Source organism: Fistularia commersonii, chromosome 22 (assembly GCF_037954325.1).
Source record: "Fistularia commersonii isolate RoL2024-O1a breed Wild chromosome 22, RoL_Fcom_v1.0, whole genome shotgun sequence".
Taxonomy (NCBI): domain Eukaryota; kingdom Metazoa; phylum Chordata; class Actinopteri; order Syngnathiformes; family Fistulariidae; genus Fistularia; species Fistularia commersonii.
The window spans coordinates 603,223-615,703 of NC_141305.1; the positions used below are offsets into that span (position 1 = coordinate 603,223).

At 49.8% G+C, this 12,481-nt stretch overlaps 1 protein-coding gene across 4 annotated transcripts; it reads left to right on the forward strand.

Moving 5' to 3' along the window:
• On the forward strand, positions 1-10,550 carry shoc1 (shortage in chiasmata 1). 4 transcript variants are annotated; one of them, XM_086169887.1, is made up of 24 exons: positions 1-977; positions 1,056-1,243; positions 1,326-1,470; positions 1,554-1,659; positions 1,726-1,867; positions 1,940-2,038; positions 2,369-2,492; positions 3,026-3,120; positions 3,401-3,622; positions 3,702-4,154; positions 5,076-5,255; positions 5,443-5,637; positions 5,739-5,831; positions 5,939-6,120; positions 6,207-6,279; positions 6,495-6,558; positions 6,750-7,109; positions 7,817-7,928; positions 8,114-8,235; positions 8,763-8,850; positions 8,937-9,068; positions 9,186-9,335; positions 9,469-10,075; positions 10,153-10,550. In XM_086169887.1, the coding sequence occupies exons 2-24, from the start codon at positions 1,081-1,083 to the stop codon at positions 10,239-10,241; spliced, it is 3,996 nt and encodes a 1,331-aa protein (XP_086026013.1). In that variant the 5' UTR covers positions 1-977; positions 1,056-1,080; the 3' UTR covers positions 10,242-10,550. The 4 variants fall into 4 exon arrangements, with proteins under 4 accessions (XP_086026013.1, XP_086026014.1, XP_086026015.1 ...); XM_086169888.1 differs by having other exon boundaries at positions 10,156-10,550; XM_086169889.1 differs by having other exon boundaries at positions 6,750-6,925; positions 7,007-7,109; positions 9,469-10,550.
• Positions 10,551-12,481: the final 1,931 nt, after the last annotated feature.

Sequence of the window (12,481 nt, forward strand, 5' to 3'; positions counted from 1 at the left end):
AAGGTCCAGGGAAGGTGTTCTTGTCTAAGACGGCCAGCACCACAGCCTAGTGGTCTGGAAGCTGTCCTCTAAATATGGTTTATTCAAATCTTATCCCTTGTTCATCTTCTGATGAACACAGTGCAGCAAAGAGAGTGTGTCGACGTTTCTCTCTGACACAAGCTACTATAGCAGTCTGGTGATTGAGATGTTTTTGACAAAAGAAAAAAGTCAAAAAGTATGAGATCCCCAGGTCTAAATTATTGTAATATAATACTACACTGTCAGATCAAGTCTAAGATTGTTGTTGTATTCTTAAAGTACTATTTGGGACATAAGAAGACATGACCAAAGAAAAACACTACAAAATAATACATTCGATTTGCAATCTTAACACCCTGTTCATCCTGTTCACAATTTCTCATTCCCCGTTCACATCTCGTTGCAATTATGTCCTTATTATTGTTTTTACTACCTATCTGGCTTCACTGTGGAAAGCAATGTAAGAATTTCTTTGTACAGGGAAACCCGTTCCTAGACTGCATATGACAATAAACACTTTGAATCTTGAACAAATCACAACATCTGACAAAGACTCTTCCACATCATCCCAAAAAATAGGACAACGATTCAGTCTCTTCAATGCGTATCTGATGGAGGATTCAGCTCAGTATTAGATTTCAGGATAGACCGAAGCACCAGAGTCTATGTCAGTTGACCTTGTTTCGATTGTGTTGTGTTGGGAGCCAGTCCTAATAGTTTTGAGTTATTTTACTATTGATAGTTTCTTTACTGGATAAACTCATGATCATAGCTGTGATAACTTCTGTGATTAAAAGTGAACAATTTATTGATTTAGCCTTGTGTGATAGGAACCTTGATCTCAACATGTGAACTCTTGAGCGGTGGCTCAGCGCTAAATGACCTGAGAGGAAAGAATCCGCAGATTGAGTTACCAGAAAGGTCCCTTTTGCCTTGACACACCAGTTTGTTCCCCAGTTATGTTTCATTTATTATTTTCTTGTTGTACACCAGCGTTAAGATGGATCACGCCCTCAAACTTTGCTTTTTTCCAGATTTGAAGCCACTGTAAGTTATTTGATGAACGTAGAGGTGATTCCCAGTTCTAACCCCACCTCACCTGACCATCTTGACCTAAAGGAGCTTGTTTGCCTTTTAAAGGAGACAAGGCCCAATAATCCGTGTCAGGAATCGTTTATTATGTTGACAAGTGACCAGATGTGTTTCGAAAACAGGAAAAAAGGTGATACTATCAGCTCTGTTTAAGCCATCTTTCGAGGTCGGGTTGCTTCGGTTAAAATTCATAATGTTCACATTTTTCAAAGATCTTTTTCTGCCAGAGGAGATGATGGTTGTTGATTTGCTGCCTCAATTTAAAAAACACCTGCCCGCCTTGAAAACCAAACTTTCCAGACTGAGGACGCTTCTAGTCGCTGACCCCCTGCTGCGGCCGACAGAGGAAGCCTTCAGGTTAAAACCAACACCTGTATTTAACTTTTCCTGTTCACATCCTTTTGTTAGTGTCATAATATTATGAGTGCAAACCCTCCCAGGCTCTGTGCATCCTATGAAACACCTTGGGACATGAACCCCAGTCATACTCCGATGAATGTAAACATTGATGAGGAATTTTGCAAAGAGTCGGTGAAAAGGGAAGAGGTAATTCAGGACCGGCACCTTTCCTTGTATATTCGATTAGTTTGACTATGTTTATGTTCTACCTAGTCTCTACAGTTGCCCGAGGTTGTGGAACTTTACAAACTGGTCACAGAAAAACAACCTGGCTTTTCAAGCATTTTGGGTCACCTGAATGTTGTTCCTGAGCACCTGGATGAGCAGCCGTCTGTCCTTGATGTTCTTCGTAAAGGTGAACAGAACGTAAACTGTCTTTGATATAAAAGCCATCCATAGGAATGCCAACATGGTTCTTCCCCTTCAGACACATCGGTGCCAGGGGAGATTTCCCGGTATGTTTTGCCAAAGTCATCCTGCCGTGGAGGCACAACGGACAGCATCCTGATGGCTTCGGAGTCTGCAGGTATGATTCAGCAAGCTGTCAAAGAGTTCGGCCAGAAAAGTACTTTTTGCTCTCCCGGTCACCTTGGGTGTTTTCATTGGATTGTAAATAAGAAGAACGATTTTGATCTGTTAATTGTCCAGAAAATAACACAGATTATTCTAAAGATTCTGTGGTTATTCACATCTCCATGGTCGTTCATGGTCCCATGGACACAAACGGGACATTGCATGATAAACTGATAAAAGCGGTTTAATTTGACAAAATTGCACGGCAGACAATCAGAAGGTTCTCACCTCTCACCTCTCCAGGAGAACCGTTCTTAAACATGCACCCTCCTGTCTCCCTAAGAACGTGAGGCACTTTCAACTGAGATGGAGCTGGACCTGGTCCTGTCGCCAGCTCCCAAAGTCCGTCGTCCCGGTCTGTCCCTTTCCGATCTGCGGAAGGAAGACGAGTCTCTGCTGGATGATCTGTGAGTGATGGTCATTCTTGGCCGACTCTTCAGACAGTCAGTAGAATGTCGGTCGAAGAAGTCACAGAACAACAAATCAATAACGTATAGCTATAGCCCTTTAACTTTTGTCAGCTGGAACTAAACCGGACCTTTCATTGAATTACTCAGGGTTTTGCATTATTTCCTGTCATTTTATTGAGGTAAGTAAGAGGATGTTGAGTTTAAAATTAGAAAATTAAGTTGTGTTTTGCAAAGTCTGCAATGTAAACTCACTGGCGCGCTTGGTTCTTTTTCACCAGCATGCGGTGACAGTAATCCCCAAATTGTCCAATGTGACATTGACACTTGACCTCTGCTTGATCACCTTACCTCACTGAAACATAGATCACTGCTGGAAGGGACCTGGGTCCAAAAGTCCCAGAGATAACAAAAGAGCAAATAAAGCAGAACTAAATAGGCAGAGCTTATCGTTTGATCATTTCAAACTGCGGACAGAGTTGGCCCCGGCTCGGTAAAAGCCTTGACTTAGATCATGAATGATTGTCATGCAGATCATTGGTATCAGCGAAGGCTCAGAGGGAGATGGAGAAAAGCGTCCGGGAGGCAGAGAGTCATCCGGATTTCGTGCTGCGCCTCATGTTGGCGGGTAATAGTCACATCAGACTTTCTGAGAAGGAAATCCACCTCACATGACCAATATCTGGAAAAACCTTTAAGTGTTGCAAATGAACAACCTGTAGTTTGAAAGCCAAAGATATTTCTCAGAGGGAGTCTGGCACTTCTATCCAGTTGTTTTTTCACTCACTGTTTTATGATTTTGACCAAGACACCATGACAGCTATTGTTGTTTCCAAAGTAATAATAATAATGATAATAATAAGTACCACCAATAGAAAGCTGTTAAACCCTGTTCTGTTTCCTCACAGAACCTGTGCTCGATGAACCCGCAGTTGACTTTCAGCCTTTGACGGAAGCCCTGAATATAGAGAGAGAGAGTTTTGTCAGCTTTGGCGGAGCTCTGATGGAGGCAGCTGTGACCCTGTGCGACTCCCTGACATTCACAGAAAAGATCAGCTCAGGCGTCTCCTCGGTCCTGGAGATAGAGACGGAGGTTTTCAAACACCTGCCGCTGGAACATGAAGCAGAGAGTGAGTGTGGCGTCTTGCTGTTTCATTCATGAGCTGGGCTTCGTGGAGTTCTGGAAGTTGAAGTGGTCTATCTGTTCAGGTCTCCTTGCCTCAGCCTCTGTCAGATCTGTCTGGACCGACAAAACTGGTTCGTCTGCCCCGAAGAAAACCGAGGCGTTTCACATTGAAGCGGCCGCAGACGTTCCCTCAAGAGAGACTGGTTGGTCTCTGAAGGCTGTCCAGACACACACACTCCGTGAGGAGGTGGCAGAATGTGCAGCGAACACCAACATAAATGACATGACTACAAACAACGTATTCTTGGATGACGCATCCATTTTGTCGGCCGGTAAAAACGATGTCTGTGAGAGAAAACCGGAGCGTAGCGACAAGGTGTCTGACGGGCTGAAAGTCCCCGAGAATTCCGGGAACATCCTTGTGTCCAGACGTGCCCCGCAGAAGCAGCTGGATCTGCTGTCGGCCTTCATGATACTGAGGTCACAGAACATGTCCCCCGTCACGCCAGCGTCGCAAAACCACCTCAACACAACAGGTGAGCCGAAGGATTGTCACCATAAATAATCTTTCATTTCTTCAAAGCAGACAGAGGCTGGTCCTCAGCTCCAATTTGTCAATGTATTTCTTTGTATTTCCACACAATTTGTTTTTCAGAAATCATTACGTGGGTAAATTTCATTTAAGATCTGTTGATCAGCACCAAGCCAGAGATGGCATGCGTTTTAGTTCTTTCACTTTGCTGCCATCTAGTGGACAAATGGGGAAGCGCCTTTTCCAACCTTTGCTGCCATAGTGGAGAATTGTATTGAATTAGTTCTGTGAGCGAGCTCGTCACTCATTTTGCTCCCATATCAAATTCAATTTTCCCCACTAGAAACACTATTAAATCATTCCAGACAACGGTTTTGTCCTGTGTTTTTAAATAAGAAATATATTCTTTAATCATGACAAAAAATGTATAAGAAATATAACAATACTTAGTCAAAGGTAGTTTAAAGAAATGGTCTTATTAAGTGCATTCACCTGGAAGATGGGATGAAGATAGTGGCAGAGGAGGTTGGTGGAGTTTTCATTTGGTGTTTTGCCCCTAACTTGCTGGCTTGATCAAAATATAACGTGCACACTTTGCTCCACTCTATGTCTAAACTCCATTATGGAGGTAGTGAAGCCGCTTCTCTTTTAAAAACCCTCAAACCGTCCCCTACCGGCTTTGAACGACTCTTCGGGTAGTTAAATGCTCATCCCGCCTGTTCCTAGCTCAGATCCGGGCTCCAATCATAAAGCAACAAATGTGACGATGCACAAGTTGATGGACACAACAAATGTAATCGTCACTTTACAGGATTGTCCAAAAAATATTTTTCCGCAGCTCTAAATACCTTTCAAACATTCTAGCCGAACACTGTTTTGCTTGAACCATACAGACTTATTTTGTGGCCTCACCCTCTGTCCACAGCAGAGGCGAGCCAACCTGCGGAGCGGCGGTCACCTCCACGTCTGACACAAGAACCGGAGCTGAGGCCGATGTACGCTAAGGCTTCTGTGTCAGGAAACCCCAGCAGAGAGCAGAGAGAAGCTGCCCGGCGCTTCCCTCCGAGCGATGAGAACAGCCGGGTCATCCAGGTCCAAGCGACTGGTACGACACCACCTAAGGGAAGGACAAGCGTGACATTTTAGCCTGTAAAATAAACATACACAGTGCCGACTGCTTTTGATTTCAGAGACAAAATAAGACTGAACATTCTTCCCTTAAACTTTATTATTCAACCCATTTCACAAGGGTGAGCTGGATGTGTTGTACGTTGCATGTCCATCCCTTGCAGACAGTCAGCGTCACGCTTACTGCGAGCTGCTGGGCTTCTCTCAGCCCCGGCTGGCCTTTGCCAAACAGCTTGGACTCAGCTTTCCAGCGTGGAGAGACTTCAGCAGCCTGGCTCCAGACCAAACACACTTTCTGCTCAAGCAGCAGGAGGTGGCGCTCCGCAGGACACGGGCGCAGGGCAAAACACCGTCCGGAGGTACGGGACACCTGAGAAATATGCATTCTGTTTTCACAGGAAAGCACAGCTCTTTCAATGAAATAAAAGTCAGTTTTACATCATCCTTGTGGTGCAAGCAGATGAGGAGCTGCTGTTCAGCCAGGTGTCTCTGCTCCATGTGCTGGTCACATCCAAGGACCTGCTGCTGAAGTGTGACCTCAGCATTGCTGTGGGTCAGTACTGCTTTCACTGCTTCACATTCTTGAAACGCTCGAGGGCAAACAAGAGGTGTCGCTCGTTGACGCTTAACTAGTTCTACACTTTCTGCCGTCTCTGTAAGAATACCTCAGAGAAGCGACCGAGACGTATGAAGACCAGAATCTAGACCGGCTGGTGAAGCGGCTGCAGATCATCCTGCACATCGGTCGCACAAACCAGGAGGTGCATCTCAAACTGCTGGGGCTGCGAGAGCTCCTGGCCTCGCGGATGCACGACGAGACACGACCGGACACCTCCGACAGAGTGAGTCTCCTGGAGACCGCTTCTTTACTCCCTGGGCTCTGCTGGAATCCATAAAACCCACCGCGTGTGGATGGTCCGCTCTGCAGATTCTCCTCATAATGTCGGTCGACTCGGACGACGGGCGGCGTGTGATCTCCGAGGGTCTGAGTCAGCTGACCGGTGAGTCACAGATCTTTGTGAATGTTAGCGCCGTGTTGTCTGGACCAAATCACTGCTCATCAGCCAGAGCAGACACAGGTCCAAGCAGGTAGTTTAAAGAAGATCCCACTGAGAGTGATTTATTATCTATTTGAGAAGATGAAAAACGAAAGGCTAAAATCCCGAGGTATAACGGAGCCATGCGGTGTGTTCTAGTCACGCTGTTTTTCTGTCAGCTGTAGCTTTTGCTTGTCCGGAGGAGAACAAGAACAAGGTGAGCGGTGCCAGTGTGATCTCCAGGTGGGTTTCCAGAGGTTGTTTCCCTGACAAAGTAAAGCTTGGCTTTGAAAACGTCTCCACTCAGGTGTCTGCTGAAACATTTCTGTTTGAGGAAGTGGAGACGAGAACTGTTTCTCTATGTTTGTGCTCAAGGAAACACTTGAAGCTGCTGCTTTTGACTGAACCAGGTGTCTCCCCCCCTGTTCCTCCAGGGTGCACGACAACACGTGCACGGTAGTGTACGAGCAGCATATAGGGCCGGACTTCCCGTGGAGCGTCTTCACCCTGGTGGTTGAGATGGACCAGCCGGGCCGGTCTCCATGGGCCACCGTGTGCAGAGAGCACAGCGTCCATCACCTCACCTTCAACACCGTCCTGCCAGACAGCGGTCAGCGAGCTCACCCTGCCCTGCAGGGGCCTGCACGCAGGCCGCCGCCCGCTAACTCTCACCTTTATATCTTCTTCTCAGGAGACGAGCAGGCCTCCTGGCGCCTGGAGGACAACGTGACCTACACATTGTTAGTGACCGAGCACCTCTGCTGCCCGGGCTTGCTGCAGATGCTGGAGTCTGAGTGAGACCCCACGTCCGACCACTCAGGACTTACAGCGAGGGTTAACAAGAAATAAAATCAACCCACGCGGCACTTGGGTTTAGTAAAATGTCCCACATTTAGCTCAAACAAACCTCTCGCAATAATAAACAGAGGCAGAGCTGGAGAAGATGTTGAGGTTCTCTTTGGGAGTGGTGAGGATGGATAGGATCGGGGAATGAGTCCATCAGAGGGACAGCACATGTTTTGGAGGTAGACTGAGATGGTTGGGTCACTTACAGAGGAGGGATAGTTTGGACACACTGAGGAGAAGACAGGAGGCAGCAGAGATGAAGATATGGAGGTTCCTCTTTTAGAGGGAGGAGGACGGAGAGGATCCAGACTGAGATGGTCGGGTCATGGACAGAGGAGGGAGGGGGAATATATTGGTTGACGGATGCTGGAATTGGAGGTCTAGAGGAAGACCTAAGAGAAGATGGATGGGGGGAGTGAGAGAGGACAGGAAGGTAGTTGGTGTGAGAGAGGAGGATCCAGAGAATAGGGTCAGATGGAGAAGGTGGATTGGCTGTGGAGACTCTGAAACACCCAAAGACGATATTTCTTTGTATTTGACTCTGTGTGTGTGTGTGTGTGTGTGTGTGTGTGTGTGTGTGTGTGTGTGTGTGTGTGTGTGTGTGTGTGTGTGTGTGTGTGTGTGTGTGTATGTGTGTGTGTGTGTCCTTTCCCAGGTTCAATATTACTGTCCTGGAGAGAGATCACTGTCCGTCCTTGCAGATGTTGGGAGGCACCCACCACTACTCCATCATCACTGTGGATGAAAGCACCGCCATCTTGGTTCAGGTCGGGGGGCAGCTTATTTTCATCTGTCTGATCTCACACACACACACACACACACACACACACACACACATGCTTTTAGCCTGAGACACATGGATAGGAGAGACAGTCAATGTCTCAATGACAAGTCATGTCATTTGACTGGCATCGGCGGAAATGTGTGTGTGTGTGTGGGTGTTTGTTTGTAGGAGCAGTATGAACTTTGTCAGGAGCAAGCCGGCGAGGCCTTGGTGATGAGACTGACAGCACTCTCTCTGCAGTACAGCTGCTGCTGGATGGTCCTGCACTGCCCAGACATCCAGGGAGGAGGGTAGCAAGCTTTGTGAAGACCCTTCCTCACCCACTGTCCTTCCTTCCTTCCTTCTTTCCTTCCTTCCTTCCTTCCTTCCTTCCTTCCTTCCTGTGATTCATTCCCAATCATATTTGCTGTGTGCCAAAGTCTTGTGTGGAATCAGAACAACCAGTTAACCTCAGGGGACAGATTTAGAAGCTCCAGCTCTCTCAAGGAGCACCATCCCATCCCAGAAGACCTTCCACATGTGATCATGTTACAGAAGCTCCAGTGGATTTTTGAGCCGTTGAATTTTAAAATAACAATCCTGTAAAGCAACTCGCTTTACAGGTGGAGGTGATGGGAGATGCAGACCTCCAGAGCCCAGCCTTTACATCTAACAAAACAGATCTTGTACTCCAAGATCTTACCCTAACATTACCATTAGAAGGTATCCCCCGTAGGAATTTTGTGATTGCTGTGCGCATTGTATGCGCGCGCAACAACACACACACACACACACGCACTCAGAATGGCCTATCATAATGATTACCTTTAATCTGCAGAATTTCCAGTGAGGCCTACAGCAACTTGGTGTTGCTCTATTCGTCTCTGGTTCTGTTCAGCACGAGGTCCGAGGGTTTCGAAGTGAAGGTTAAACACACCGTCTTCACTTGTGTTATGTTCAAACATCTGAACTGGTTCCTCCCCGCAGCCAGTAAATCCCCGCTGCTCGTCAGGTGCTGATGGTGTCGGAGGTGTTTGAGATGGCCCGTTGGGTCAGCCGGATCTGCTTCCACCGCTTGATGGCGAGTGAAAGGGACCCCGTGGGCTACCTGGACAGGGAATGGCTGGCGCTGATGACCTCACAGGTGACATCAACAGCACAGTACCAGGAAACACCAGGAACTAGCAGAACTACAGCTGTTTGGGGCCTTTTTGTTAAGTCTGCCCCCATAAGTGTGTCAAAACGCTCTTTCTACTTGTAGGAGGACGCGTGCCTGCTGCAGTTCCCCTGCATCAACCCTCTGGTGAGCCAGCTGATGCTGAGGAGAGCGTTGTCACTGCAGTGGCTCTTGGGAGCTTCTGTGTCCCAGCTCTCACAGCTTCTCCCTGAGGTGCCGCACAAAGTGTTAAAGGTGATGCACGAGTTCAGCTCATAGACAAAACCGACCAAAGCCGTAGCGTGCTGCAGAGATCCCATCTTCTCGACGGGGAACAACAGAGTTCTGAGGTCTGAGTTTGTGTTTTCCCACTTATTTCTGATCTCAGCTGTTTAGCGAAACCACTTCCCTGTTTTCGCTGAGTGCAAAGAGTCGGCCGGCGTCTCCGATGAGGATGGAGCCAGACGTTGACGTGTGCGTGCCCGGCGGCCTGTGGACGGCAGCGGCCGACCAGCATCCCCGGCAGCGTTCCAGCCCCGGCTTCCTGTTTGGCTGCGGGAGCGCTGGGAGCGGCTCCGACTCGCCGGCAGAGGACAGCGGCACCGATTTCCGCCTGGACGCGAGCTGCCCCTTCGATGACCCGGGCGTTCCTGTCCAAAGGATCCAGGCGGGAGAGGACCTGTGGAAGGACGAGGGCAGAAGCAAGGAGAAGGTCCCGCTTTCCGGCCTGAGAAGCAGAGCCGGGAGGGAGGTGGAGAGAGGCGGCGGCCGGTGGGTCCGCCGGCCTTTCGGCTTTCTCGCCGTCCCTCGCAGCCCCGTCCTACTGCAGCCCGCCGCCAGAACCTTCAGCCACCCCAGCCCGCCGGGAGAGGCCCCCCTGTGGGGTCAGAGCCCCACAGCTGCCCTGGAAAGCCTCCCCGCCGGCTACGGCTCCAAATGCCGGAAGGGAGAAGAGAGGAAGAGGGGCGGGGAGGCTGCCGGGCTGCCTGCCACAGGTGCTGCCACCTCTCACTGTGAGTTGTTGTTTAGAACCAGGCCGGGAGGAGAAATGTGTGTGTGTGTGTGCTTTCAGCAGAGCGGACACCCCTGAAGAAGGGCCGTCTGAACTACCAGACGGTGCCAGAACGCAGCAACGGACAGACGCGCCTCACGCTGTTCTAGAGGTCTTAAAGATGAGCCCGGATCTGTCATTTGAACTCAGACAAGTTCTCCGCTTTGCATCCACGCAGATCCCATTCTCACTTTGAAGACACGTGGAGTTTATTGTTAAGGTTCCACACAGGAGCCTGACAGAAGGTCGCTGTTATTGGGTGTAGACCTCCTCCCCTCTTTTAGTGGGACCACTGTTCAGTTACAGGACACTGTTTGGATTCTGCTTTAGAAAACAATTCAGATTTTGCAGTCAGTCAACTCAGTATTTAAAGGGGTGGATGATGAAAATTGAAGGGAATAAAGCCAAATAGAAATTCAGCAGTGTGTGTATGTGTGTGTGTGTGTGTGTGTGTGTGTGTGTGTGTGTGTGTGTGTGTGTGTGTGTGTGTGTGTGTGTGTGTGTGTGTGGCTCATTTGTCATCTCCATTAAAGCCAAGCTCTGGTTGATGGAACACCTGATGTAGATCTGGACCTGTTCTCCTCCCAGCTAAACTGACAGTCATTTCTGCAGCTCCGGCGGTGGGAGATTTTTCTCTTTCTTTCTTCCCCCGTTTAGTGAAGCAATCCCCTTATCGTGGTCTCTCAGCATGTAGAGGGAGCGCTTATCTTCACGAGCCAGCAGAGGGAAGCCAGCTCCCCGAGGAATGATCCCCAGACAAAGACGACCCCGGGGACGCGGCGCCCCGGCCCGCCCCCGGACGGCCGTATCCCACCGTGAGTACCCATCAATAACCCCGGCCCTTTCTTTGAACCGGCCCGGGCCTTCCAACCAGCCCCGGGCGGACAAAGAGGCGGTTTTGTTTTTATTAATGGCGCCATTACAAAAGCGGCGGGCCGCTGGGTCGGAGGAGTCCCTGTGTGGCGGCTCAGCAAACAGCGGCCTAATGGCGCAGTAATTGCCCCGGCCCGTTCTCCTGCCCCGCGCTGAATGGGGCGGCTGAGATACTGTGGGAACGAGCAGGCTGTTCAAACCCAGGCCGTCCCGCGGCCCGGCGCTGGCTGCCGCCGTAAAGGTCACGCCGTTATCTTCCATCCAAGAGCAGTTAGTTCATGCTGTCACCGGTGAAGGATCCTAGAGGGAGCCAACAAAGGGGGGCGGCTAATCAATTCAAATGGGTTAAAAATGTCCTTATCTTTGCCAAACCCCTAGTGTGTGTGTGTGTGTGTGTGTGTGTTATCAGAAAACCTGAACGTCGGGGTGCTGATCACCTCCGGCGTCCCCCAGATGCTCCGGGATGATTGGCGGCTCCCAGTGGGAGAAACGCATTCACACCAATGGTTGTGTAGTTGAACACTAGAAAAGTGTTCCTGAAGTTGGAGGCGATGGACTCTGCACAGATCCTGCTCTGTTCACTCCAGATAAACCGCCGACTGCGTCGTCAGCGCTTTTTCTTTAGAGCAACTTCCCCTTCCCCGCCGTGAAACCAGCTTTAGAGGAAAGTCTGTGGATTATCTTTCAGGGAGGATTTCTTTGGAAAATGTGTCCGGGACGCCCCGGAACATCTCTGCGTTAGAGCGGCGGCAGCAGCGGCGGCGGGATCTGGGCCGTTCTTACTTTGGAAATGTCCCTTTAAAAAGTTACCGAAGCTCTTGGTTCTATTCCGGGGAGCCGGCCGTGCGCGACGAGACGCGTCCGATGCGTTTTCCTTCGCCGCCGTAGGTGCGGCGAAGGTCAGGGCCTGCGGCGGCTGCGGCGGCTGCGGCGGCGGCGGCTGGCCCCGCAGGTGCAGCCGCTTGGCGTTGCGGCGAGGCCCATGAATGGGCGATTCAGAAAGCAGCCCCCGTCGGGCCCGTTCTCCAGGCCCCGGGCTAATCCCGGCCCTTAATCGGATTATGCAAATTCCTACTCCACACAGAGAGTTTTATGGAAGGCTGCGTCTTTGAAACAACACTTGAAGGGTGTAAAAAGAACAGTTGCAATTGGTTAAGCCAGATTTTTTTTAAATGTCTGAAAGTGGGAGGTAGAAGTGGGGGAAGGAGCGAGGAGGGTCTGCGGAGAGGTGAGGCCGGACACCGTCCTCTGCCTGTTCCCGCTCTAATTTATGTGTGGCCCCCTTGGAACGGCCCAACAAGATTACCATAGCCCGCACAAAACACATATTGTTGCACTGTCAATCTGGATGTGGTATTTTTACCTTTTGTGGCCCAATCAAGCAAAACTCAATGGCAGAGCGGCCGTTCCTTCCCCCGCTGGAGGCGCGGAGGGCTTGTCCGTGGCTAATGTCAAAGAACAAGAGTCCGCGGCCGCA

Excerpts from the sequence above, each read along its gene's own strand:
- shoc1 (XM_086169886.1), top strand. The coding sequence starts at position 1,081 with ATGAACGTAGAGGTGATTCCCAGTTCTAACCCCACCTCACCTGACCAT. Across the intron at positions 1,244-1,325 it reads TTTCGAAAACAGGAAAAAAG|ATCTTTTTCTGCCAGAGGAG; the intron begins GTGATACTATCA and ends CATTTTTCAAAG. Across the intron at positions 8,851-8,936 it reads CCGAGGGTTTCGAAGTGAAG|GTGCTGATGGTGTCGGAGGT; the intron begins GTTAAACACACC and ends GCTGCTCGTCAG.